General features: G+C 34.7%; 1 protein-coding gene across 2 annotated transcripts; it reads left to right on the forward strand.

The window, feature by feature from the left end:
- The first annotated feature begins 6,218 nt into the window (after positions 1-6,218).
- On the forward strand, positions 6,219-24,744 carry LOC110807411 (Clathrin adaptor complexes medium subunit family protein). 2 transcript variants are annotated; one of them, XM_088216315.1, is made up of 13 exons: positions 6,219-6,479; positions 8,637-8,814; positions 15,234-15,324; positions 16,835-16,929; positions 17,238-17,327; positions 17,406-17,454; positions 17,537-17,675; positions 18,917-19,033; positions 19,565-19,655; positions 19,765-19,907; positions 20,650-20,803; positions 24,320-24,364; positions 24,441-24,744. In XM_088216315.1, exons 1-13 carry the CDS (start codon positions 6,397-6,399, stop codon positions 24,519-24,521), a joined length of 1,356 nt encoding a protein of 451 aa, XP_088072441.1. In that variant the 5' UTR covers positions 6,219-6,396; the 3' UTR covers positions 24,522-24,744. The 2 variants fall into 2 exon arrangements, with proteins under 2 accessions (XP_088072441.1, XP_088072442.1); XM_088216316.1 differs by having other exon boundaries at positions 20,689-20,803.
- The last annotated feature ends 346 nt before the right edge of the window (positions 24,745-25,090 follow it).

A 25,090-nucleotide genomic window follows, 5' to 3' on the forward strand; every position in this document is an offset into this window, starting at 1 on the left:
TGCATATGAGACCATAAAATGAATACATCAAACATCACACTGCATTTAACACTGAAAAATAGATCAAACGACAATAGACCAACACTGTATCAGACTCGGGCTGCATTGGCAACCTTAATCAATTATACATCTATAAAGCCATAAAGTACAATTTAATTATTTATTTAGCTTTAATACCATGATAGGAAACAGGGTGAGGGGTCCTTACCTGTTTTGGGGTCTGAATTCGACTTTACAGTGCGCCTACAGGCTGTCCCTAATTTCCCTGAATTTTTTTCCGAAAAACTGAAACACACTACAGGTACCTGCACGTGTCCCAAAAAATCCCAAATCAGACCTAGGGCCCTTTTCGGCAATATCAGAATTCCGACACGGCGGCTCCGCCGTGCTTCGGTGATAGATTAGCCTCGGGTTGGCCGTTTTCGGCCGAATTTGGCCACAGTTGCATCGGTCCCTGCGATAAAACAACCTTAGGGCCCTCAGTGGTCCAAAAAATCACAAAAAACCGAATACCGGCGGCGGTGCTCTCGGGTGTGGCGGCTCCTCCGGCGTGAGTCGCGTTTTGATGTTTGGCTCCGATCAACCTGTAAAGAAAAGAACGGTGATCACAGTGGTATAAAATTTACATCGAACGGAGGCCAGGAAGGGCCTCATCATAGGCAAAAATAGAGGGGGGTGCGGCGGAGCCGCTGGGCTTCGGCTGGGTTTTTCGGCCATTTGGCCGGTGGTTTGGCTCCGGTTTGACCATAGGCGGACTCAGCATCGAAAAACGAGCTAAGGAGAGAATTTAAACTTCCCCGGTGCGGCGGCAGGTGGCGGCAGCCGGCTCCTCCGGCGTCTGGTTCTTCTTCTCCAGCGAGGCACTTGCGGCTAGGATTTTGTGGTCAGGTGTTGGTGGGGTTATTTATACCCTTGGCCTTTTAATCTCAACCGTCCATCAAGATTAAATCTGGACCGTCCGATCGTAATTTAATTGGGATTAAATCTAGACTGTCCATCGTGATGCAATCTGGGCCGTCCGTGCTTGATTGAATTTGGGTCGTCCATACACGTGAATCTGGGCCGTCCGTGTGCGCGTTTGATCTGGGTCGTCCGTGCGCACGGGAACGGATCTGGGCCGTCCGATCGCGCGCACGCGGATTGCCCACGTGGCTCGTCCCCTGGTCAGCGTTTCCTTGCCACGCGGCGTGTCCTGGTTGGCCGGGGCTGCTGACCGGGCCGCTGACGTGGCTGCTGACGTGGGTGCTGATGTGGTACAACTTTTTTAAATTACGTTTTGACCCCCGATTTTCGATTTTCTTTTCAAAAATACCCCCAGAATCTAAATTTTCACCCCTTTTTCCCAAAATCAATTTCAATTAAATCCAAATAATATTTTTACCCAATTTTATCATTATTATTATTTTTATTTTCATTAAATTAAATTAAATTAAATCAAATTAAATTAATTAAAAATAAAAAAAATTCAAATAAATAAAAATAAAAATAATAAGATAAAAATGAAATTACTTGGGTGTTACAGTATTTCTTTCGATGTCTTAAGAAGTATTTTAAGATAAACTAATTTAATATGATTGTGATTTCACTTGTTTTGTATGCCTCTGTATTTAGATGAGTCAAATTGTTCTTATTTTCAAGCATATTATGTGAATTGCAAACCCTTGATGAATTGCATGTAATAAATATATTATGTAAATGGTAAAAATAAAAAGCATAAAAGAAAAAAAAAGAAAGGTGGAATGAAGCCTGTGTGGTCCGAAGTGTATTTGTATTGACATGCATATTGCATCAAGTATCTCGTTAGGTTTTTTATCTCTAAGGGGTATCTGTTCCCCTTGCCTTTCAGAGTATCTATTTTTTCTCCCATATCTAGTATGTAAAGACGTAAGAGAACCACTCCTAGTAAATGATGGCGTACTCTTTGATGAGAGTGGTATCACACTATCTATAGGGATCATTCGTAGCTAAGTAATGTCGTGATTGTAGATATTTATTAGGGCTACTATGTCTGGTACGGTCATGGTCATAGATCGTACCATGGTTTGGCCAGCCGAAAATGAATCTGAGTAAATTGTCATATTTGTATCTAATCTGCTCATTCAACTTGGGTAGTTGAAAATCTATATCTGCTCTCAAAGATGAAAGTTGTAACGACTTCACGAAGTATGATACGAAAATCTGAGTATTTCATGATTTATTTAATTTTTTCTATTATCTAATATGATGTATGTTTGGTTGTCTGTATTAACATACCGATTTCTTAACAAATAAATATTTTTTTTTATAATGTAAGACAGGTAAACGAGGAGGTTAAATGGTAAGCTTTTAAGTTAAAATAATTAACTTTTAAAATCTTATAATGTTAATTTAATACTGTTTTCCTTACTGAGCATATGAAACTCACTCTTTTCATGCCTCCTCCTCCCAAATGAGGAATAAAGTGAGGAATCGCAGGTTGATCTACCCTTAGAAGTCTATGAGGATCCTATGGATCCACAATCTAAGTGCATGACTGTTCCTGCACTCTAATAAGTCCAACAACATAGTAAAAGAAGTGGCCCTTATGTTTTGTTTTGTATTTTACAGCCACTTCTAGTCTCAGTATATGTATGTATTGGAACTCATATATATTTGTAAGGGATTTGTAATAATTTTATTCTGCTGCATAAATTTTATCATGTACTTGTTATTCTGTATCTATATCTGACATCCATTTATCTTAATTAGCACTTGGGATATTACATACTTGATGGAGTAAAAAAGAGCCTGATAAGAGAATAGAATGCAAGTTATAAAATATATATAGTGGAAAACATTAAATTCCTTACAATAAAATCAAGGGTTTAATTTTACACTTGAGGTTAAAGGTTGGCTACTGAAATATGAATTTAGAAAAGTGAGTCATTTTAATAATTACAAACATGTGTCATTAGAATGCAGACAAAATAAAGCACTCGTAATCATCTTAAGGATCCAAGAAGGGATCCAAACAAGCTTCAAAAGGCAACTCAACGAGCAAATCATCATTTCCATCATCTGAAAGGGGGCATCCATTAGGGTGAGTTCCATAAAGTCGGTAAAGAAAACAGTATTTAAACTACACAGTTAAGGTTTATAAAGGTGATTAACTTTTAAAATAAAATATCATTTCTCAATTAGATAACTTACCTTAGAAGTCTTCGCAGGATGAGCTTAATTCAAATATTTAGACAAGATTGCTATTTTCTTTAGAAAAATATGTAGACATCATCAACATTTCAAATAACAAATACAGAAAATATAGTCAATCATAAACAGACATTGCAATAGAAACTAGATAAATAAACTAAGAACACAAGAAAATTAGGATAAAGTAGAAGAACCATCATACAAATTTACCATAGAGTATCAACAACTATTCTAGTCATGTTTGTCTTTTATTTAAGTCTTTTACTGATCTCTGCATGAAACTATTCCAATATATATCCACTGAGGGTATAAAGGATCCCCAACTACCAATGTGAATGACCAATCAGTTCCATATCTATATTGGGCATAATATGTTACCATGGTCATACGTTGTCACTATGGCCCAACATATCATATTGTGTATTCACTCTCATCAGAGGGAACGTCGATCATTCATAGGGAATGATTCAACAACATTTTATATTCAGAGTAAGGAGAGACAAAAATCCCTCAAGAATAATAGTTAACCGGATTTTCATTCTTTTTCTCTTTCATGTTCGATATTTATTCATAACAGTCACATGTTTAGAATCCGACGGGGATCTAAATACATATCCAACCCAAGGCCCATTTTTACTTGGACTTGACCTTCTGGGTCAAAACCCGCTAGCATATTTCATATCCAATTAAACAATAGTTAATCGCTATAGAGATCAATGCATCAAAATATTTAACATTTTAATTTATCTTTTCTAGAAAAACTTACTTAGAAATGTAAGAAAAAATACCAAAGAATTCTTTACCGTAACCATAGTTTGATTTGTCTTTTATAAAAAATAGACTTTTAGAAACCCTTGACGTTTGGAACTCCCTCTTTCTTTTTCTTCTCCCTAACCTTCTTTCTCTTTGAACTCCTCTTTTCTCTCTCTAAATTTCTAGAAATGGAAGAATGGAAAATGGTTGAAAAAAGTAAAGGGGAGTGGTTTTTTAAATAGCCATAGGAAGAGCTTTAAATGTGCAGCACGTGGTGATCATCCAAAGAGGACACATGGCAGGAGTGGGTGGCTGATCGCACTCTAAACAAGGCGACGAGACACGAGGTAGGTGGCTGACGGTGAAGTGACCGCGCAGCAGGGGAGGCATGTCTGCGTAGTAGGAAGTGTGCCCGCACAGTAGGACGTGAGTTCGCGTGTTGTCAACACGCAAGGCTTGCATGTACTGCGTGCAAGACCTGCCTTGCAAGCATGTGCATGCGCACAGGGTGTAAACGTGTACGCGCAATGCCTTTGCACAAGCAGGAGTACAGGCACGCCTGTGTGCAAGCTGCTGACACGCAGGCTATGTGACGCGACCGCGCACAATGCCGCGGGTCTTTTCCCACAATTTTTTGGGGATTTTTCCCCTTTTTTATTTTTGTTTCCTTTTTTCCTATTTTTTTTCTTTTTTTTTGAATATATTTTTAAAACAACTTAAATTAATTTAGGAACAATTTAATTTAAATTAATAAAAATAACTATAAAGCAAAATATCAATAGAATTTAAATGACTATGAGACCCAAACTAATAGAGTTTAACATCACGTTTAAGCGTAAAAAGTTCTAAGTATTACACAAAAGATCAATTTATCCCTCAACCAAGAGATTTAAGGTTTTTCTCTAATCCTAATTTTTGTTTTCTCTCTTTCTTTTCACTCTAATTCTTTTCTTCACTCCCTTGGAATATTTTTAACATTTAAGGATTGAAAACCAATTTTGAAGTCCGAGATAAATTGTTTTCCTTTTGGGGGTAAAATCTCTTATCCGCAAGGTCTTTCTCCCTTAAACTAATTTCTTTTTTTTATTTTTGATTTCTACCCTTATGGTGCATTTCTATGTACGTATACATACTTAATACTTATGTCACATGTAAAATAGAGAAATCTAGAAAGTTAGGATATTATAATATATTAGTAAATTATGTTTTTGTAGTTAGGTTTTAGGATTTTTTTTCTTACACCTAAAGTTGTGTATATATATAAGACCAAACTATTCAATAATATGTCATATCATTTTATTCTCCCACAATATAAAATAATTACTTTATCTAAAATTATTTTTTCCTATGTTATTTATAGAATATAAATTTAAATAGATAATTGTTATGACAAATTATCAAATTAATTTTCGGAATTTAATATTTATTATAATTTAATTAATTATATATATTTTTTAAACTTAGTTATATATATTTGTATTTGTTTTAGACGCTAAATTTTCTTTTATTTTCTAATTAAAAAATTTAAATTGTTGCTTATATTTGGACGTTTAGAAAATAATTGAACAATGAATTTGATTAACTATTATTGACAACTTAATAAAAATATTAGATATATTTTTATTGTTATCGATTTATTAATTTAATTAACGAGTTAAAATTATTTTTTTAAATTGTCTTTTAAATATCCAAATATGAACTAAGTATTTTATTTTATTTTTTTAAATTGGATGTTTAAAATAAATGAAAAATATTATAACTAAATTATAAGGGAAAAACATTAAAAACTAAATTATAAGAAGTTTCAAATCTTAAAAATCAATTTGATAATTTTTCGTAACTATTATTAATATTTGTATTCAGCTAAAAATTAAATTTTATTTTATATTAATATTTTTATATTATTCTAACTAAACGTTTAAATTAGTGACTATTTATACATATTTGAAGTAAGTTAAAAATTAAGTTTCATTTTTATATCAAGTAGATTATAATTATTGTATATATTATCATTTTTAATTTTAGTTTATATTTAAAAATTCTAAATAAAAAATTGATAACTTAATTTTTATATATAATAAATGATATATTACAGAATGATAGTCTACAAAGAATTAGAAGAAAAAAAAAGTAGGATAGCAAATAGCTTAAAATAATAAAAGAGAGAAACAACACAAATATGGCAGTCTTACCATATGAAACTACGGCGGATTGCAAAATGTATGAGGGGATTCTTAGACTCGCTTTCGACCTTGAAAACCCGCACAATATTGGACTTCGACTGTAATCCGCTTTCATTTCCTTGTTATTCATATTCTTTCTTTTTTGTGGGTAGTTTGATCTTGTTTCCAATCGAATTGGAGAACTTTCCCCTGCAAATATCTCAGATCTGGGATCTCCACTTGCTTTTGGATCGCCCTTGATCGGTTCATCTCTCGTTTGATTCTTCTGGGTGTGACGCGATCCACTGGGAAAATGCCGGTGGCTGCTTCTGCTATCTACTTCTTGAATCTCCGTGGCGATGTTCTCATCAATCGTCTCTATCGTGATGATGTCGGGTACTCCACTCTCTCTCATATTTTAATACGGAAGGCTACTACATGTTTAATTTTGTCTAATCTATGGGGTTTCAAATGGGTTTGGTGACTGACTGAAAAAAATTCCGAGGATTATGACAGCTGTTTTTTGTGTGATTATAGCATGTCTTCAACTCAAAAAGAAATATCATTAAGAATGAATTTAGAACCATTGGTTCCCTTAATCTTGTTAGTGCACTTTAGGTCATAGTTTACGGGATTACGGGTTTTAGTCAGATCAAAAAATGAATTCTAAGCGACGGAGTTGTCTCCTATTTGTGCTCTGCCAGCTTTCTTCCTGTCCGTGACGCTGCTAGTTGAGTTCTTTGGTATGAAATGGTGATCCTGGGTTCTGTGGGATAGGTTTTGGCTTGGCAGGAGAGAAGCAGAAGGTCTACCTCATGGATCGTATGGAAGGAGAGGCACATATGGGCTTTTAACATGTTACATATGGTTTGATAAAGCTCTGAAATCCTTGGTTCCAAACCCTGGACATTTTATTCAGGGGCAGGCCTCTTGTTCTCTTACGAGAATTTAGGTTGCCTTACTGACATTTCAATCAACCTGTAAAGCTCTTCATTTAGGTCGACAGGCCACCCCCTTGGTGCATTGATATAATATTTGTCTTTTTATGAAATAAATTGAAATAGGAAGACACACATTTTTGGTGAAACCATCCTAGAAATTGCATTGTGCTTATTGGATTTATGTAGGGTGCAATGGAAAATTGCATTGTGCTTATTGGATTCTGATAGGTGACAACTAGGCGAATTGAGCTGAATAAATGGATACAACTATTTGAGTTTGGCTCTTTAGAATACTTGAGTGGACTTGATTTTGGGTTGGAACTCGACCCAAACAACTCTTGGTTACTGTTCACTTTATAATCCACTCAGATGTATGAAATTCTTGGTGCTCTTTTTCCTATGGATAAATTGAAACAATAATTAGGATAAATCCAAAAATAAAAGATTCTATAGAAATGGATACCCCTATATATCAAAAGTCATCGCCCATGGACAAAGAAAACTGTTTAAAAATCAAATATAGGAATTCCTTCATATATAGGGATAAGGAAAGTTTCTTTTTAGTGTACTTGTTTTGTTTTGGTTTACTTTTTGTGGAGTATGTCTTATTCTCCGCTCTTGTACCTTTTCTTGTTTCCTCTGTTCCTTAACAAAGCTTCTTTTTTAATAAAAAAATTATTAGAAAAAATTTATTTTTCTTAGACTTAATGCATATTATAACTCAAAATTAGTCTTGCCATCCAAATATGACACCTAATAACTAGCTAATCGAATTTCTAACAGGAATAGTGTACCAAGTAGCTAATTCCTTCAGCCTAAACTTAGCCTTTTCTATATTTTGTACCCATACTCCTCACGATCAGTACGTAGTCCTTTATTTACCAGTTTCTTTCCTTTTCTTTATTGATTTCTATTAAAACCAAAGTGCTTAGAGTTTGTAGCAAGAGATAAATTAATACTGCGTTTTTAGAGAACAAACTTGCAACATATTCACAGGTTCAAGTAAAAGGGAAAAAGAACAAAAACATTAGATTTTATGTGGTTTGGAGATGTGACATTCATGAAGCCATCTTTGATCTCATTAGAAAGAACTCAAAATAAACATAAGGTTTTTTTCCTTTTTACAGTGAACTAAGGATAAAAACCAAAATTACTAAAATACCCACTGAATAAAAATGTTCGAGGATAATTATATTTTTTACCATACGTTAGAACTTGTTGTGAACAGGATCCTTGCTGAGTAGGTGCCCCAAACTGAATGTGTTTTGTTTTTCATCTGGAATTGCTTTTCTAGAATTCATTAGGATTAATACAATTGATATAATGAACCATTTTGAAAAAATTAAAAAATAAAAGAGAAGGAAACGATATTTGGTTGCTGTTACAGTTGAGCTGGCTCTTCTTTAAGTGGTTGTTGCACAGTGTCAAATCCTGGCTGAGACAGATGTGTCATTCTTCAACTGATATCAGATTACTATGATCTCTGTTTTGCCATTATTTTGGTATTCCGTCCCTTACATTGGCCAAATTGATGCAGTGCATTTCATTTCTATCTCTGGATGATAAAATTTACAGTACACTGTTATATGCTTATTCTTGTATTTTAATCTAGGGGGAACATGGTGGATGCCTTCCGGATGCATATAATGCAGACGAAAGAACTTGGTACCTGTCCAGTGCGGCAGATTGGGGGATGCTCCTTCTTTTATATGAGAATCAGCAATGTCTATATTGTAATTGTTGTCAGCAGCAATGCGAATGTAGCTTGTGCATTCAAATTTGTGGTTGAGGTATTTTATATTTCTTGTTTTTCATAATTTTGAATCTTAAAAAGTAAATAATAAATGAAATAAACCTTTTTCATGAATTTGTATTGTCTAGTAGATGTAGAACTCAAGATTTTAGTTGTGAGCAATTCGGGGAATGTTTAAATTTTGTTGTAGAGAATCTTTACATGAATGATTTAGCCATTTATGATTGCATTTTTATTAGGAAAAATTATGATGTACGGAACTTTTCCATGGATGATGAATAATTTAGAACCTGCTGATAGTAATTTAGATTGAGAAAATATTTGTTTCTGCCTTTTGTTTAGTTATTGGAGCCATTTATGTACGATATAAATAGTGGTGTGGGGAATAGGAATAAGCCTTCCTGTTGGTTGCAAATGGATGGGTTTTGAGAGTTAGACGATGCCTTTGTGATTGAATAGTATCGTTTCTTGTCTTTCTAAGCGGGAGATGCAGTTGAGTTCTCTTTTTGGTCTCTTTTGCTTGTAAGATTACATATTTTACAAGTATCAAGCCAAAGTTTTCCTTTGTTTCTTATTTAATTTTTGGGGAAATTTTTTTCGATTTTTCAATTCAGATCAAGTCCTTTAGTGTCTTAGCTGAATAGAGCAGCAGTTTTTTTAGACTAGATGTTCTTGAATTCTATAGAGATTCATGATCTGTGTTGGGTAGAAATGCAATGGTTGTTCGGTAACATCAACAGTCCGGGTAATAATCTTATATAGTCCTTCCCCCAACTTATAGGAAGTCGAACAAGCACTATTTGTTTAACACTGAAAAGAATTACCGGGTTGGTTCCTAGCCTTATCAAAGTACGTCGTTGGAGGCAAAGTTATGGTACTATTGCCCTAGAGGTTGAAGTTGGAAAAGGTTTGAGCTTAGGTAAGGTAGTTGTGAGATGTCAACATTGGGTGAGTGACGTCGCCCAAACAGAAATGAATTCTTTAGGCGAGAAGAAGCCTACAAGCTCACTTTTATGGATGGCCATACAATTGCAGGTATCATGGCTAGAAACAATGGTTAGGTATAGAAGAGTTTGTTAGAAAAGGCAGTAGTGATTGATTTAAAAGTGTTAGAAACTCAAATTCTCTTAATGAAAAGTCTAAAAAGGCTAAAAATGTTCAATAGGTTAGAGTATCTATGTTTAATAAAGTTGGATCCTCTCTTCCAAAAATCTGATGGGGGACTCTTCATGAGAATTGAGATCGAGCCATGAAGAAGAAATGATTAACTCAAGCTACTGCGATGGGTCTAAAAGAAGAAAAAGCCATTTGAGTCGGCCTTGCTTACTGAAGGTAACAGGCTAGCAAACATAGGGCAGTGACTAGGTTGAGATCGATAAGGAAATGTTGATAACTGGTTCCAAGTTGTGGAATTCATTAGTCTTCAACATACAAAAGAAACATTTGTTAATAAGAGTAAGGAGGTGTCCTTCCCAAAGCGCATTATATTTCTTGCCTCCTTACAGGGCTAAGGCCCATAGGCAATTTACTAATATATATATCTCCTTTCTACATTATATAGAAACTTGGGGGTGGCGGTGATTATATAGAAAATGGAGGATTTAGTCCTCAACCTTCGAAAGAAACATTGGTTAGTGAGAGTAAGTAGGCATCCTTACCTAAGTGCGTCTCATTTCTTGACTCCTTATAGGCTAATGCTCTGATGTGAGTATGGATATGAACCATAAAGAGAAAACTCAATCGAAAGAAAAATGAGAGAATAGGCCAAAAAGGAGATCTTATGGTCGGCCCTAAATTTTTATGTCTCCCCATTAATTTGACCACAATTTTTTTTTAATGAAAGATTAAATTTATCTTAGTTAGAAAATTAGATTTTAATTTTAATTTATTTATATATGTCTCTCCTCTTAATTTAGTTACAATCTCTTTTAATTAAAAAAGAAGACTAAATCTATCTTATTTAGAAAATTAATCTTTAATTTTTTAATTTATTTCCTATATAATTGTAAATTAAATTAAGAGATTTTATCTTCTTTTTTATTTACTTGACTTATCCTATAAATAGATCACTAAGTCTTCATTGTAAGGCATTCAAAAATTATCTCAATAATATTAAGAGTATTTCTTTTCAAAAGAGATTTTTCTACTATCTTGTTGAGTAAAGAGTGGATCTACTTATCAAGATACGATCGTGTAGTGTTTTTCCATTCTATTTATTTCATTTCTAGTAACTTTAGTTCCTATTATTCTTGATAGCAAATTAAGTAGGAAGGATTTCTATAAAATCAATTCTTTTAATGCCTTTAAATGAAATTGTGTGTTTTTGATCACGTTGGTTGATTTTAGGTTCCGCATCACGCCCACTGGTAATTTATGATATATCTATCTCTTTGCTATATTATAAAGAAATTGGTGTGAGGGGGCAATTATACATTATGGGCAATTTTAACTACACTTAGGAGTTCTTCTCTTAGAAGGCTCTAGGAGGATATATTATGTAACGGCCCCGGAAATTTAAATAAAATATGTGTTAAAAATGTCAAATGCGGAAGCGTAATAAAAATTTTGATTAACATCTCTTACACTAAAATCAAAAACGTGCTCAAAGTATAAAAGAACAAACTAACTAAAAGAGAAATTCGAAAAGAAAAACTATAAATATAACTACGGAGTCTTTAGACGTCCCCTTCACCGTCTTCCTGCGGAACGGGTTCGGGAACAATGTCCTCCTGATCTGAAATGGTTAAATAAGAAATGAGCTACACCAGCCCAGTAAAGACATCACACTATCTCACCGTCACGGATGTAAAGGTGGGTAGAAAACACAAAAAGACCAATGGAGCATAATTTATAACAAATTCTTTTATCAATAATAAAATCTTTTACTGTCCACTTATCTCGGTGAAGTTCATAAAACAACATACGAAAGCAATAAGATTATCATCATCATGAAATCATATGAACTGTATAACATAATACTTACCACACCTTTGCATTTCAATCATTACACAACATATTTTTCCTTATTTACCAGCTTACTAGTATCCATGGGGATCCATAGGAGTTCCGCTACCCGTGAACCCTTAACATTTGTAATCAGATTCCAGGGCCGTCCCCATACCCCGTCCGGTATGGGCGCCAAAACCATAAACCTCAATACTCCGTCCGGTATGAGAGTGAAACGGGCCGTCCCCATACCCCGTCTGGTATGGGCACCAAAACACATAAGGTCTCCATACCCCGTCCGGTATGAGAGACCACAATCCCGGTAGGGTTCCCTACGGACCCGGTCCGTCCACCATCTCGCAGGATATCTAGTCAGGCTGACTACATTATCTAATTATCAATTTACGTAACATTTTATTCCTTTTTTTCTCAGTCAGCATCATCAAATCACACACAAACAGGCAAACCAGTAATTTATGCCAAACAAGACAATACACAACATCGGGTTCTCAGTCATTCAACCCATAATCAATAAAACAGTGAAATATGCACACGAAACTATGAAATGAAAACATCAGACCTCATACTGCATTTAAAACTGTAAAATAGGACAAACAACAGCTGACCGACAAACACACCAGACTCGGGCTCCATTAGCGACCTTAAACAATTTCACACATCTATTGATTCATGAAATACCGTTTTATCATTTATTGAACTTTAATACCGTGATAGGAAATAGAGTAAGGGGTCTTTACTTGTTTCGAGATCTGAATACGGCTCTACAGTGCGCCTACAGGCTGTCCCTAATTTTCCTTGAATTTTTCCCAGGGAACTGAAACGCACTACTGGTACCTGTACGTGTCCCAAAAAATTCCAAATTAGACCCAGGGCCCCTTTCGGCCAATATCGCAATTCCGGCATGGCGGCTCCGGCGTGCTCCGGCGACGGCGCCGCCGCTTGCTGCGGCGATTCGCCTCGAGTTGGCCGTTTTTGGCCGAATTCGGCCACGCTTGCATCGGTCCCTGCGATAGAACAACCCTAGGGCCCTCGGTGGGCCTAAAAACCGAAACTTACCGGCGGCGGTGCTCTCGGGTGCGGCGGCTCCTCCGGCGTGAGTCATGTTTTGATGTTTGGCTCCGATCAACCTATAGAGAAAAAAACGGTGATCACAGTGGTATAAAATTTGCATCAAACGGAGGCCGGGAAGGGCCTCATCGGAGGCAAAAAACGAGGGGCGCGGCGGCGCCGCTGGTTTTGGCTGAGTTTTCCGGCCGTTTGGCCGGTGGTTTGGCTCCGATTTGGCCATAGGCGGACTCAGCGTCGAAAAACGAGTAAGGGGGAGAAAAATTACCTCGATCGACGGTCGGAAACTTCCCCGGTGCGGCGGCGGGTGGCAGCGGCCGGCTCCTCCGGCGAGCACTGGCGGCTAGGGTTTCTTTGGTCAGGTGTGGGTGGAGGTATTTATACCCTTCGCCTTTTAATCTTGACCGTCTATCAAGATTGAATCTGTGTTGTTCGATTGCGATTTAATTGGGATTAAATCTGGACCGTCCGTGCGCGAGGGAACGGATCTGGGCCATCCGATCGCGCGCACGCGGATCGCCCCCATGGCCCATCCCCTGGCCAGCGTGTCCTTGCCACGCAGCGCGTCCTTGCCACGCAGCGCGTCCTGGTTGGCCAGGGCTGCTGACCGGGCCGCTGACGTGGCTGCTGACGTGGTGCTGACGTGGCACAACTTTTCTAAATTACGTTTTGACCCTCGATTTCCAATTTTTTTAAAAAAAATACCCCAAAATCCAAATTTTCACCCATTTTTCCCAAAATCAATTTCAATTAAATCCAAATAATATTTTTATCCAATTTTATCATTATTATTATTTTTATTTTTATTAAATTAAATTAAATAAATCAATTAAAATTTCAAAAATTACAAAATAAACTAAATAAAATAAATTAAAAATTAATAATAATAATAATAATAATAATAAAATTAATGGGTGTTACATATTATTCTTTGACATTGTACTTTATCTCCTCCTGTCTTATAATTTCAAAAAGTAAGAATGTATCATTTTTTTTCCTGCCCAGCATGCTCCTCACCCATGCTTTTTGTTGGACAATGTTCTTTTTGGAATCCATTAGGGCATAGGATCACTAAGCTTTTGATTGCTGGGACTCAGAATGGTGCTCTTAGTTCCTTGGTTGTTGGGGGTCACTCTTATTTAGACGTGTTTTCAAGTATTCCTCTTTTTTACCTCTGCCTCTTTAAGTTTCTAAAGATGTTGTTGAGAACATTGAAAGGATGATGAGGAATTACTTTGGTCTGGTTCGAGTGAGGTGTTGACAGAGCACTTGGTTAGATGGGAGGTGGTTTATCTCTGCTGTAATTATTTTCTTTTTCTTTTTTGGCTTTTTTGGAATAATGATTTAACTCAGCTCTTTCATATAATAGTTTTTTACAATTAAAAAATAGTTTTTTATAATTAAAAAAAATATTAGCAGATGGATAACATGTTTGGAACAAAATGTCTTGGCATTGTCAACAACCTCTTCATGCAGAATAGGAAGACACTAAGGTGGGCATATTACTGTTAGTTATATATTTATATAAATTGTAATGTTTATATATTATTAAATATTTTGGTAATTTAGGAATTAATATTTATACAAAATAACTTTATTATTTCCTATTTAGTATCTTATTTAGTTATTTTCTAATATATGTTGTTCTACTTAATTAACTTCTTTACCTATTTTATAGAATTCCTAGATAGAGTTAAGGATTTCTATCTTCATTTTAATTTGGTACCTATAAATCGAGTACTCTAGTTTGGTTATTAGGCAAACTATTTATGACTGTTATTAAATATTTGAAAAAAATATTATTATTATTCAAATATTGAGATATTGCTTTAATTATTGAGATCCAAGATATCCTAGTTTGTTTCTTGATAACATTTCTTTGAGTCTTATCTTTAAGTTTATCACCTTGTATCTAGCTCATGACTTGTATGTTCGAGAAAAAATTTCATATGAAAGCAGAGTTGTTGCCGAGTTACAGAGAAGAACTATTTACAGGATGAATGTATCACTAAGTAAAAGAGAATTGCCCTATCTACAAGGCTGACACCCTTAAGTCACAAATTAAGCATGTGAACCAATCTATCTTTGGTACCTCAGCAGAAGTTCATCATTTAACATGACACCAGTAGATTGATTCCCTTGGCCTGGTTGTCTTCTGCTTATTAAAAGAACATGAGATGATGGAATATTAGATCTTTCAGTCAATCTTGTTTTTTGCATTTGCCTAAGTAAGTGACTTAGTACCTTGTTTTGTACTCCTGATGCCTTGGTGAATGAAATTTTTTTTTTTATAAAACAAATTGCTATTGGATTTTGGTGATAATTGAACTCTCCATCTCAATCTTTCTGGTATTTTAATAATTTCTACAGTTACTTCCACTTAGTCTGTGTAGCTGATGCTTGTCGGTGTTATTCCATATGCAGGCTGTTGCATTGTTTAAATCATACTTTGGTGGAGCTTTTGATGAAGATGCCATTCGCAATAACTTTGTTCTTATCTACGAGTTGTTGGATGGTATGTAGAATCATTGGTTAGATTGCTCTAATTCATAAAGAAATTTCAAAGGGTTACTAATCAATTTAAAGCAACTTAAGTCATAAGTGACCCATATTCAGGTTTACTCAAATTTGACTTGAAAGATGATTTTATCTTCCCTTTCTAGGAATCTAAAATATCCCGAACTCAATTTATGTAAAATCTGAAATAAGTAATAACTAGGTTAGTGCTGATCTGAATGACTTGAACTGTAAAGGAACAAACTTAAAACGCTAACATATCCACATTGTGATCTCTAGATATCCAGGTTCCCAAGTTTCTCAATATCCGTAGAACATAAGTGGATCATTGAAACCCATCAAGCATGCAATATTGCAACCATAGTTTAAAAGATTGAGAACCTGTACTTTTAGGAGCTTGAAAACTAGGCTTCAGCAGAAGTTAATGACAAAAAAAAGGAGGCTATGTTTGACACTTGGTTTAGTAGGCTCACTAGTTGGGTAGTTTAGGATAAGGTACTCATTAGTAAAATTCTTAGATCCCAAATGTTTGGGATAATTGAGCAAGGAGATAAGTAAGATAACATAAAAAACTATATTACTACTTTTTCAAATTTATGTTGGTATGGTGGTTGCAATGGATGAAGAGGTGGTGGCAATGGTGGGTGATTGTGGTGCTGGCATTGGTGGCAATAAAAATGGCAGCAGCTATTTATTCACATTAGCATAAAGTGGATGGAAAACAATTGGAAACGACATATTTTAGACATTTTAAACTTTTTAGAATGAGGTTTTAGACTCATGCATCCAATTCTCGATAGTGATGATTAGGTTTCACGATATTTAGTAAGAGAGAGTAAGGGGCCTTATCTATTCTTTATCTGACCCTACCCACTATTACAAACATCACCTTATTGTATATGTAGGAGTTTTCAACCTGAATAGGGGTCTATGCAAACTATGCGCCATGGCAAGCTTAGATGGCAGTGATTAACAAAACTAGAAGAAAGAGGGAGAAATTGAAGGGCATTTTAGGATATTTGGTTTGATCTAACTGAATTAAGGAGTTTCAGTAACTAAAGAAAAGAGCTTCTGTATTTTTTTCAAGGCCGTCCTTGCCAGTGTGAGGATGTTGTATTTGTCTCTTAAACTGGGTAGCCCAGACTATTTTCCCACTTTCTAAAGTACAATACAAAGGTCATCTACTTTGCAAAAGGTCTATGGATCTCATGAGTTCAAATCATATGTTGCTAATTCTTTTTGTCCTTATGCTGAAACGAACAAGGACATTTAAGGAAGTATACTAGAGTTTGTTGTTGTAAAGTTTAAAAGAAATAAAATAATTACTCAGAGGGAATATTATAAAATCAAGCTTTTAGAGGATTGGTGACCTTAAATTGTGTAAAGTTATGCTAACCATGTCTTGATCCCCTAAGTTTGCATAATATGGAAGGCCCATTGAGCTTTTTATCTCAGTTTCAGTTTTCTATGAGGGAGAAAAGGACTGATATCTAAATCTAAAACTGCAGAAATCATGGACTTCGGTTACCCACAAAATCTTTCTCCTGAAATTCTGAAGCTTTATATTACTCAGGAGGGTGTGCGCTCACCATTCTCATCCAAGGTTGGTTATTTATTTGTCAAATAGTAAGGATATGGAATTTGGAAGAAAATAAAGCATGTGGCTAGTATTTTAAGACCTTTTCTTTATCAATAATGCCATTTTCCTCTATATCTGATATTCCTTGTTGAAGATTGTATTATTTTGTTCTTCCATCTGTTATTTCATAAATTCATTGATCTTTTTTTATCAATAATGCCGTTGTACTCTATATCTGATATCCCTTGTTGAAGATTGTATTATTTTGTTCTTCCATCTGTTATTTCATAAGTCCATTGATCTTTTATACAATTCACAAATTGGTTGAATAGCCTACAGATAAGCCTGTACCCAATGCAACATTACAAGTTACAGGTGCTGTTGGTTGGCGAAGGGAGGGCCTTGTTTACAAAAAGAATGAGGTAATTCAAGTTTGATGCACTGCCGTTCTTTATTTATAGGACCATTTTTCTTGTTTTCTAAACATTCATTTGGTGCAGGTGTTTCTGGATATTGTGGAGAGTGTTAATCTTCTCATGTCTTCAAAAGGTGTATAATTGTTTTTTTTTTCTTGAGATCTTTTATTGATTGATGCATGTTCAATTGCTTATGCATCTTGCTCCAATTATAGGCAGCGTTCTTCGATGCGATGTAACTGGGAAGATTCTTATGAAATGTTTCCTTTCTGGAATGCCTGATCTGAAGTTGGGTTTAAATGATAAAATTGGCCTTGAGAAGGAATCACAACTTAAATCCCGCCCTACAAAAAGGTAATGTTTGATGGAGTTTTCTCATCCCTCAACTAATTTTAGTAGTACACTTTTTTGGATTGTTAGATTATGTTTCGGTAGTGAAAATTTAGAGTGCGTTTGGTTCCAGAAAACAGCTTTTGTTTTCCTTTTCTCTCAATAAAGAGGCTAGAGAAAAACATATTTAATAGTTCCATTTTCACTTAGGGTACTACACCTCTAGTAATTGAACACAAGACGTATGAAGGGCTGGGTACACATGACCAAGGGCTACTGTCATTGGGTTGGAACATTCTGGTAGTTGAAAATAGTAAGTTTGAGTTCTGCACCAACTTTATAGAATAGAAATGTGAATACAATACAAAAAGGATAGAAATTTGAATAAAAATGACATTGTAATTCCAAGTCATTCGGTTTCCAGCTCAAGTTAGATGTTCTGGTGATTTTTTCTTTAATAGGTGGAAATATGAATTATTGAGGAAATGATTGAAGTATCTAATCAAATATATATGAATTATGAACGAGTTTTACATATAAAATAATGTGCACCTTGATGTGTGTTTATATCTCTCTCTCTCTTCCTCTGTCTCTCTCTCTATATATTCAAACACTTAATTGTGGTCATATTTTTTTTTTATATTTTCCTTCGCCTTAGTCATGTTTTTGGTAATTTAGCTAAATATGTAGATATATGTGGATAGGAAAGAAAAACTACTTGAAAATGTTTCTATGTTCCAAGACCTGCCCTAGTTTGTGCTGTTTAGTTGTTTAAATTGTAACCTGTCCTTCCTGCTTTATATATCTTTTGATAAAATTTTTTCATGTTTAGTTTTTATACTTAATTTCCTGTGATAATTGGGCAGAGCTACTAGACCCCAGTTTCAATGTTCAAGACTTTTCATAGGACACTTCCTTGTTTCTTCTCATTGTTGGCAAGAACAATCTATCTTTTCTCAATAACCTTTTTTCTTTGCTGAAATTAAATTCTTAATGTGCAAGTTTTCCTACCTGCACAAATGAAGACACTTGTTTTTAATCAACTCAATCTTTACTTTCTATCATTCTATTAAATTCTATTCTTATTGCAGTTATTTACTTGCGAAGTGTGGTTCTAAAAAATTTATTTAGTAGTTTAAGTTTAAAACTTTAGCTATTATTTGCACATGAAGATGTGTGTTTATTCAATAACTCAGACATTATCTGATGTTGGTCCCATTAGTTCCTTTTCTATTCACTCTCTTTGAAAATACTATATTTTGCAGTGGTAAAACTATTGAGCTCGACGATGTTACTTTTCATCAATGCGTAAATCTGACAAGATTCAACTCTGAAAAGACTGTTAGCTTTGTGCCACCAGATGGTGAATTTGAATTAATGAAGTAAGTTAAGCAATATTCTCTCTGGGTTTATCATGTTGCTAATGTTTTGATTGTAAGGAGGTAGGAACCCGGAACTTCAGGAAATTTTTTGTTACAATTTTATGTATTATATTGATTCGCTTGTTATGCGTACTCGTATGGAAGAGTAGTTGATTGGTTGGGTGTTTTTGTGATATATATTAGACAGAGGTTGCTTCAAATACCTTTTCTATAAACCATTATACATATAAGAATAGTTTCCCCCATTCTGGAAAATGTCTCTTAGAAATTCCATTCTGAACCCATAAGTTAATTTGTTTCCAAACTGCCCTAATCAATTCTTGATTGTTTTAATAATATCTATGCTTTACTTCCCCCTTTTTTCATTTGATTCCATATTCTTAGCAATGACTTTCTTGTAGGTGCTTCAGTGAGGTGAATCAGTACTGATGCTTTAGAAGTGTTCGGAGTTATTATTGTATCCCATATATTTTTATATTTACCACCAGTCATAACTTTATCCCTTTTTTTTTTACTTATTTAACACCTCAGGTATCGTATCACTGAAGGTGTTAATCTTCCATTCCGAGTCTTGCCATCAATTAAGGAGCTTGGCCGTACACGAATGGAAGTAAATGTTAAAGTATGTAATATGAAATTTTGCCATTTGACATATTTGAGTTTTTGACATCCTTCTATTAACTTATTAACGTTTTTTATTTAAAAAAAAAAACTATCAATGTTATTTTCAGGTGAAAAGCGTATTTGGTGCTAAAATGTTCGCACTTGGGGTTGTTATTAAAATTCCCGTGCCAAAACAAACAGCAAAAACAAGTTTCCAAGTGACATCAGGTCGAGCAAAGTATAATGCAGCTATTGATTGCTTGGTTTGGAAGTAAGTATTTTAATCTTCAACGTCTCGTGCGCTTCTATACAAAGTGTTAGTAGTGCTGTTACAAGATATCATTTTAATGTCAAATCAAGAAACTAATTGCCGTGCCTCTTTGCATTTAAGATAAGAATGTGAGAAAAGCTCAAGATCACTGTGAATCATAAAATTGGATTTAATTTTTTTGTTATTGCATTAGCTCTTTCTTTGAATCTCACATTCATTGTGGACAGGATATTGTCTGAAGCAACTTAACAATACCCCGAATTAACTCTTCTTTCATATTTTGTTTTCCAAATGGCATACATTACATAGGAAGATTACTTTAGGAAAATACTACAATTTCAACTGCAATTTCTAATGCTAATGCAAGCCTTTGCTGACAACACTTATTTTGACTTTTCCACTAGAAAGAAAAAGCTGAACTTTTAGACTCCAGCAATAAACTTTTGTTAATTATTTACTCTCAACGGTTTACTCTTAAAAGCAAGTCTTGTTTCTCGCATGTAGCTGAGATGGGGACGATTTGTTAATCAACTATAGTTTGCATTATGTGTGCCTGATATAATTGCTTCATACTGTCTGCCATCATACATTGTGCACCTGCCTGCACTCTTCTTGTCCAAAAGGAAGAACTATTTTACCTAAGTCTGGACTTCTTTGATGCATTCCTGTTTTTAGTATGGGCAATAACTTGACTTTATTTGTATTCTATTGCTTTTGATTTCTTGACCTGGAACTGATTCAGCAATTGTTGCTCAATTGAACGTTCTTGTGACTTTTTAAGAATAAGAAAGTTTCCTGGACAAACTGAGCCTACACTGAGTGCAGAAGTTGAGTTGATTTCGACAATGACTGAAAAGAAATCCTGGACAAGGCCACCAATTCAAATGGAGTTTCAGGTTATCAAATTACCTTTTGCTGATTTAAATATTAAAATTTTATATACTGAATTATTACATTAGTTCATACATCAAAAGCTTCAAAACTTGGCATGGATTATACGTCTTTGGTTTCAGCTAATTGTAGGTGTAAACTAATAGATGTTCTTTTGTTAAGAAGATCATGAACATATGCTCTTCTTGAAATTCCTTGTGTCTTCTATGTAAAATAGCTACTGGCTCGCCCTTTTGCTTCACTGTCTTCAAGCATTTGTTTTGCCTTAAAAAAAGGGTCTAAGTTGATCGAAGTTGCTTGACCATTTTATTGCTGCTAAACTAGTTAGGCACTAGTACCTCTTCTGTGGATGCTCATTCTTGAAGGCACCAAAGCAGATTGGGGTGGAGGATTTTTTATCAGTTGGTTCAATGGGACTTGAATTTAGAAGAGGGGAAACTGTAGCTGCTTGCTGATCCTTGTTGGCTGGACAAAAAGAGGCTGTGGCTCCACCGGTGAGGCAACCTAAGCCTTTGGATGGTCTCTCCTGTTCCTTGGACGGTTGGAGGGTATGACGGGTGAGTTGTGTGACCATGCTGCAACCATAGCTTAGTGGTCCATTTATTGGTGCAAGAAGAGAAGGACAGTGCTACCATTATGAGAAATCTTTTGCTTCTGTTGTGGCTTCATCAACAGTTGGATTGAAGAAAGTAGGAGGGTTTGAATTTCAAATGAAGAAGAGGAAGAAAGTAAATTTTTGGGATCAAGGTGAGTTTGTTTGGCCCAATCCACCCAGAGTCCAAGGCCTCCTTTGTTATCCAAGTGGCTTTTTTCAGTTTTTAAAACCTGCCATCATCCCAAGTGTGTTGGTTCCTTTGCATAAGGGATAACCCAGTAGTTGGCGATGGATGATTTCTCTCTTATATGTCATCTTCTGACGCAGACGACCTAGGGCCCATTTCTACTGTGCTAGTGTTGGAGAACTGAGTTGAGTGCACAATTTAGAGTTGAGGAGTTTGAAGGATTCAATTTAAGAGGGTATAGCAAATGAGTCTCTTGCTTTTTCTCAAACCTCCTCATTCTTTATGCATTGAGCATTGTGGCCATGAAAGGGCCAGTTAAAGAGACAATTCCTGAGGATGGGATGGGAAAGCTCATAGCAGGGTGTGAGGCAGTGTACCTGGGCCGGAGGGTTTGGTAGGCAGTATAGATGGTCTAGGTGACTCTTTATTTAAAATATATATATATATATATATGTTCTAGGTGACTATTCAAATTGGGTGAAACAGAATTGACTATTCACAAAGTAATCGGGGTTGATTTTGATTAGTTTGAAGATAAAGTCTAGCATTGTTTAGAACACTGTGATTGGGAAGAAGACGACAATCCCTGTTCGTTGCCCATTGGAGGATAAGATTAGTTGGGAGGGAGCTTAGAAGATAGTGTTCTCTCAACTATGACAAGGAAGCTAGGGAAGATCAGGTTGCATGTGGGGAAGTTCACCACTTTCTATTTCCCATTATTAGCTGCATCTTATTCTGGAAAATGCCGAAAATAATAAAGCAGTAACAAGTTCACCGAGGTTTCTTGGTCCTTGTTTAAGATATTACTTTTGTTTTCCAAAAAAAAAATGTTTCATGCCAGAAGGAACATTTAACTACTAATGGTAAATATTTTAACAGAAGTTCCGCAATTTCTTATCTTTCCCTTTTCAATATGAATAATAATCATCACTTACTCCATGGGAACAATTGATTTCAATTAGTTAATAATGTCATGGTGTGTCCAACATAGGCTTCCAAAATGTTAGTGTATCCAATCCCCAATTATCTTACAGTTCATACACAATGATGCATTCAATCACAATGTTATTAAGTAATGAGTTTTATGCACATCAGTTACCATGATGCTTCAATATAATATGAATGCATAGAGAGTCTATTATGTGAGCACGGATGCTTGAACTATTCAAGCAACCAACCAAGTCAAGAACGGAAGCGACCCCTAACGAAGTTAAAAGCCCATGGGAAATCTCGCCCCACTCATGAGAAACTTTTTCCCACTCAAGAGATATTTTTCTTTCAAGAAGGAAAGTTTCTTTTTCCTCTCCATATCTATCTATCTCAAATGGGAAAAAAGAAACCAAGGTCAGAATTTTGAAAATTCATCAAGAGAGAATCAAAATTATATCTTTCAAAGTTTTCAAACCAAGATCATATCTTCCTAAAAGAGATACATTCACATATGGAGAAAATCAAGAGAGATCGAGAAAGGATTTTAAACATTTATCACAAGATGTGAATAGATTTATTTTCTTAAGGAATCCAAAGATTTTCGTTAAATTAAGAGATCTTCAAGAAATCTTCATTAATTAAGAGATTTTCAAGAGATTTTTAAATTATAAGATTTTCATAGATCAATCAAGAGAAAACTAAATCTCCGACTTTTAGAAGAAGATATCTCCACAATTAGTTAAGATATTTTCCGTTTAAAAAAGTTTCTTTATAGGGAGATCATATTTATCCTATTTTAGAGAACAATCATTTTAATTGTTGCAAGTTTTCTATTCTATTTTATATTTATTTTTTTATATAATTTTGCGATTAATTTAGGAGATTATTTTCTTTATTATTCACATGACATACACTATAAATAAGTCATCAATTCATTATTGTATTAAAAATCAATTTGAGAATAATAAAATTATGAAGTTTTAGTTTTCAACTAGTTAAGTTTTCGTCAACCTTCTTGTTGAGTGAGAATTGATTTAACTTATCAAGATAAGTTCTTGTGGCATTTTATCAATTTTCTTTTGAATTGATTTCTAACTTATTAAGTTCATATTTCTAGTACTTTTAATCAATTCAAACTATTCTAATTATCGTAGTTCATAATTTCAGGTGAATTATTGGTTAAGTAAGAAGGATTTATTGAGAGTCTTATGATTCTGAATACTGATATTATATGCGGAGTTTTTTATCACGTTAATTGATCCTGAATTCCGCATCAATATATGTGAAGGTTTTGAATTGCATTGTTGATCCCGGGTTTCGCATCAGTCTGACTTCATCTGGCTTAATCCATCAAAAAATAGGGCAAGGGAAAGTCATGTTCCAGTTGTTTTCACTGATTGCTGTCAATGCAAATATTTGGTGCAGATACAAAATTTAAATGCACATGATAATATTAGTTTTTAACTCTTTTTTTTTTATAACATTTTTATATTCTTTTGCCTTATTTTTTATTTGTTAAGTCTCAGATTTTGATGCCTACATTTTGTAAAGGGCATGCATGTGCAGGTGTCATTTTAAGAAACTAATAATATGATGTAGAATGATTTACTGGTAGGCGAAGCTTAAACCATATCAACTATAATTATGGTCTGTCTACAGCAATATGTATCACTCTTCAGTGAACCTTGAATAATTTTGTCCTGATGTTGTCTCTTTTATGTCACATGATATTAGTTTTATTTTATTTTATATTTTACTTTTCTTTAAAGGAAGTGCAACAAAAGTTCACTCTGTTTTTTTTATGTCCAGGTTCCCATGTTTACAGCATCTGGTTTACGAGTCCGTTTCCTCAAGGTACGCTTTGGATCTTTTATGTTTTCTGAATTTGGTTGTGGCAATGCACATGGAGTTGACAGAGTGATCTATGCAGGTGTGGGAGAAGAGTGGTTACAACACAGTAGAGTGGGTTCGTTATATTACGAAAGCTGGTTCATACGAGATTAGGTGCTAGAAACATGGCGTCTTTTGTGGGAGTTTTTAAGTGGATTTTGCTTGGGGATGGAGTCATTGATCAGGTCTATAAGGTGAACAAGCCTCCAATACCCCTTAAACAACGCAGCAACTTATTTTGATGTCTCTGTGGTTACTAAAGAAAATTTTTATTCTTAATAGGGATTTGTCAATGTGATAATTTGAAATGAATATTGATTGTGGGCTTCTTCTTTTTTTCTTCATTCTTTTCCTTTTTGTAAAGTTTAGTTCCGAAAAACTTTACTTTCCATGATTGTTTCTTGCATATTTCTGTAGCTATATATATCGTGTTGTAACCTGAACATTTGTAGTGAAAATGAGTTATGAGTGTGTTGTGATAGGGATTTATGACAATAATTGAAGCATTGGAACTGGTGCACTTCTTTATGTCTTTTTTTTTATGAGTTATTTATATTTTTTTAATAATTTAATTATTGTGATTTAATTAAAGGAAAAAATAAAAATAAATAAATAAAACTAATAAATGCATTATTTAATAAGAAAATGAAAAGTATAAATTTTTTACAATAATTTAACTTTCATAAAAGG

This window comes from Carica papaya, chromosome 3 (genome assembly GCF_054855325.1).
Source record: "Carica papaya isolate Zhongbai chromosome 3, ASM5485532v1, whole genome shotgun sequence".
Taxonomy (NCBI): domain Eukaryota; kingdom Viridiplantae; phylum Streptophyta; class Magnoliopsida; order Brassicales; family Caricaceae; genus Carica; species Carica papaya.

Bases quoted from the DNA above. Each gene is read 5' to 3' on its own strand.
- LOC110807411 (XM_088216315.1), top strand. From the start codon at position 6,397: ATGCCGGTGGCTGCTTCTGCTATCTACTTCTTGAATCTCCGTGGCGAT. The intron at 15,325-16,834 runs GTATGTAGAATC...CTAAAACTGCAG, and splicing joins TATCTACGAGTTGTTGGATG to AAATCATGGACTTCGGTTAC. The intron at 24,365-24,440 runs GTACGCTTTGGA...TGATCTATGCAG, and splicing joins TACGAGTCCGTTTCCTCAAG to GTGTGGGAGAAGAGTGGTTA.